The sequence below is a fragment of the Helianthus annuus genome, chromosome 2, assembly GCF_002127325.2.
Source record: "Helianthus annuus cultivar XRQ/B chromosome 2, HanXRQr2.0-SUNRISE, whole genome shotgun sequence".
Classification (NCBI taxonomy): Eukaryota; Viridiplantae; Streptophyta; class Magnoliopsida; order Asterales; family Asteraceae; genus Helianthus; species Helianthus annuus.
In genome coordinates, this window is record NC_035434.2 from 172603870 (window position 1) to 172607832 (window position 3963).

Here is a 3963-nt window from a genome sequence, read left to right on the forward strand (position 1 = left end):
TAGCCCATTAATCAAACCTAACAATATTTCAAACTATAATAAAATAATTAAAACCCAAAAGCTTTAGAAATTCTCTTCCGCTCTCTCTCTCTTTCGTCCCTGCACTGCCAAGGAATAACATCACCCAGCGACAACAGTCCAGCAGCCGGCGACCACCGTAATCAGCCACCATACCACCGTCGTTCGACACCAAATCTAACCAGAATCCGAACACGGGTAAGTTTCTTTGTTATTTTGATGATTTTGGTTGATATTATAGGAGAAAAAAGGGTAATAAAGTTGTTAAATAGGTTTGAAATTTTGTGTGTTTTGACGTTGTTTATGGTTGTTTAGATGATTTTTAGGGTGATTATGTTGCTTATATATTTTTAGGGTGATTACAACTTACGTTATGATTTCTAGGGCTTCAATAGTTGAAAATTAAATAGAGAAAGAATTGCTTAAGAAATTAGCTTTAGATGATGTTATGAATAGATTTCAAAAAATGAAAACCCGCAGGGCGTCGACGTTTTTTATTATTATATAAATTTAGTTTGATGTTCGTTTGTTTTATATGACCCGACCCGACCTGACCCGACCCGACCCGATACGAACCGATTTTTTACTTATATACCTAGGGGCCTAAAATTTTTAAAAATGTTCCGCACCCCCATAGAAAAATTCCTGGGTCCGCCACTGATCACATGTTCCATTTGTGTAATTAACTCTAAAAGTTATAAACAAAAAACATTCTATTTTTAGAAGGAAGTAAAACAGTAAAATAATATAACAATAAAACTATAAAGTTAATATTAAAGAGGCTACGTACATCAACATAGCCTTCTAAATGTTTGTATAATGTTTTATAGTTTTTATATAAATTAATCAAGACAAGATATAGTTTTAAGAGTTTTCGTATCTAAACCGTACAAAGGAAAGTACACACTCGAGTTGCAACATGTAGGGTATACGGTGTGGTGCGGCAAAGGGAAGTGGCAAAATGGTTTGCCACGCAGCAACACTGCCGTCAACCCCTTTGCCGCGTCGGTTTGGTTAGTCACGCGGTGACATATTGCCTCTCGGGTACATGATAGAGAGAGGGTAGTGAGAGAGAGAGAGAGAGAGAGAGAGGGTAGTGTGGGGTGAGATTCATTCCAATCTCAACCAATCACACCTTTTTCTTTTTTTAAAAAAAAAATTTACAACTTCATCAAGTGTCTAGCCATTGTCAATACTTTTGAGCATAGTTTACCATTTTGACATGACACACTCTCATTGGTTGATTTTTTAGTTTGTCACTTTCAAGTGTTTAACCACTCCTTACACCCGTATACATAGTGAGTTAAACCGGTTCTTCACTTGTATCACTAATTGCTCATAATAAATATATAAAAAGAAATACAGCTTTTAAACCAGAGAATAATTAAATGAAGTTGAATACAAATATGTTTACATAGAAAAGCAAGTCACATGACCATAAGTAAAACCAAACAACAAATATAATACATACAATACAATGAAATGAAATGAAATTCCTACTAAAATTGAATCAAACGCCATTAATTGGATTATTATTTCTCATTTTTGTTCTTGTTCTAGCCTTCAACAATTTCTTTACAACCCATGTCATAAAGGAAATAGTGTGACTGACTGCAAACAACAAGCACAAAAGCATCCATGCATAACACATGATCATAGTTAGCCCATTCACCCACGTGTCAGGGGACATGTTGGCTATCTCCACCAAGTACGTAACCGCCACGAAAAACATGATGCAAAGCGTCGCTAAATTGAGCACCCACAAACAAAACTTGTTCCTTAAAGGGATTCCACTTAGCAACACCACAAATATCATCAATGATAAAACCATGATTATCGTGTTCTGGATCACGAAATCACTGAACGGTCCCACATCCGGTTCGGTTTTGACCGCGTTTCCTAGCGGCCCGTCCTTAGAATCCGTAAACGTCCCTCCTGGAGGGTGTAGCCCTGAGTAGAACGACGTTGTTGCGACTACTATCGTCGCAAGTATGAGAATCCCGCGTTGTTTTTCTAACCAGTTTCCGTTCGGCTTGTTGTTACTCATAACATTTTGCGACGAAGCGGATTCGTCAGTTTGGAATGATTTAACATGTTTGGATCTTTGAACGTTGGCTTCCAATAGTAAAGTTCGGATTCCTAATGCGTCGAAATCACGTGGACAATGATCAAGAACATCTAATGCTGTGAACCCGTGTTTATTAACAACGTTTTTATTTGTTCTGATACTAGATTTCTGAAGCAGATACTTCACAGTCTACACAAACAATAAAACCCAGATTTGTAACTATAGTCCATAGAATTAGCTAGACACACTATAGAAAATTACTATTTGTTTATTTTTTTTCACTATTTTGACTGATTTGCGACAAGGATTTTAAATTTGACTTCAACTTTTTGCGACTGTTTTTTTATTGTAGAAAGTTGGTCGCAAAGTTTGGTACGAGTTTTAATCTAACATTATTTATTTTCATGTTATTTTAAATATTTTAGGCAAACACCCATAAATGATAATAATTTCTGTGACCAACTTGCTACCGATATTTGTAATTTTACAATGATTCTTTATGTTTTTTTAACAAAATTGCGACCGATAATACGTGTGGCAAATTTGAAACTTTTTGCGACCAAATCTGGTCGCCGGTCAATAGTGTTGCGACGGACCTTAAACTGTCGTTAATTTTTGCAACCAACTAGCGACCGACATTATTAATTTTATATTGATCTTGTATGGTTTTTCAACCGAATGGCCACTAAAATAAGCCGTCGCAAAATTGGAGGCGTTATGTTTGTGACAGTAAATTGGCCATTAACTTTGCCACCACGTGTCACCGGAATTTATAATTTTATATTTATTCTTGTATGGTTTCTGACTGAAAATAAGTGGTTGCAAAAATTGCGACTGTTTTGCGACCGGACTTAATTAGGTCATTCGCTAATTTGGGAAGTTATGATTTTGGTCGCTAACAACCTGTTTTCTAGTGAAAGTTGAACAAGTAAAGAACTTTGAAAGTAAGTATTTAAAGATTTCTAAACTAAACTAGTACCTGAACTTGTTTATGACCAGCAGCTAGGTGCAAGAGGGTGTTCCCATTACGGTCTTTCAGCATTGCCAGCTCATCATCTTCATTCCACAATTGGCACAACAATTTAAATGCTTCAAAACGATTATAAAATATACATGTATGCAAAATAGTTTCCCCATTTTCTTGCAATTCTTTACAGAGATCAGGTTTTGTTTCAATCAAGAGTTTGATAATCTCCAACTGTTCATTTTTGGCAGCCAAGTAGAGAGGTGTTCTTCCATCTTTGTCGCAAAAACGACATCCTTCCGCACTCGTGACATGCAAAAGTTCGCGTGCGATCTCCACGTGGCCCGCGGCTGCGGCCAAGTGAAGTGGCGTTTGCCTTGACGAGTCGAGGGACGTGGCAAGTGTTGGTTTTTTGAGAAGAAGAATCTTCGCGAAATCATTGTGGCCTCTCAAGGCTGCAATGTGCAATGGAGTTTCGCTGACTCTGGTTAGCGAAACTCTATCGAGAATTAATTCGTCTTGAGCGAGTAATTCGTTGAGGACTTGTACATTTCCTGTTAAGGAAGCTTCAAAGAGGATTTTGTCCATTGTATTGTTGGTTATGTTTTTGTATGATAAAAAAACATTATATGTACATATTTATATAGATAGATAAGATATAAGTTGGTTGTGATTGGGATGTGGGATGTTCTTTGACATTTCTTGAAATCTTGACTTTGTCAACATGTTTTGAAGTCAACTCTCATATTGCTTAATGCTATGGTTATCAATATTCGGGCTTATCATGTGAATATATAAATTAAATGTAATGATTTGATTTGAATACTCAAGATTATGTATTTAAAATAATGTTTTAAGGATACTAAAATAATATCTTGGGAACGAGAAAGTACATGGAAATGGATTATCAAAG

General features: G+C 36.2%; 1 protein-coding gene across 1 annotated transcript; it reads right to left on the reverse strand.

Moving 5' to 3' along the window:
- Positions 1–1378: 1378 nt before the first annotated feature.
- LOC110927252 (protein ACCELERATED CELL DEATH 6) lies at positions 1379–3642 on the reverse strand. Its single transcript, XM_022170905.2, has 2 exons — positions 3066–3642; positions 1379–2275 (listed from the first exon to the last, which is right to left on the reverse strand). The coding sequence occupies exons 1-2, from the start codon at positions 3636–3638 to the stop codon at positions 1529–1531; spliced, it is 1320 nt and encodes a 439-aa protein (XP_022026597.1). The 5' UTR covers positions 3639–3642; the 3' UTR covers positions 1379–1528.
- Between the last annotated feature and the right edge of the window lie 321 nt (positions 3643–3963).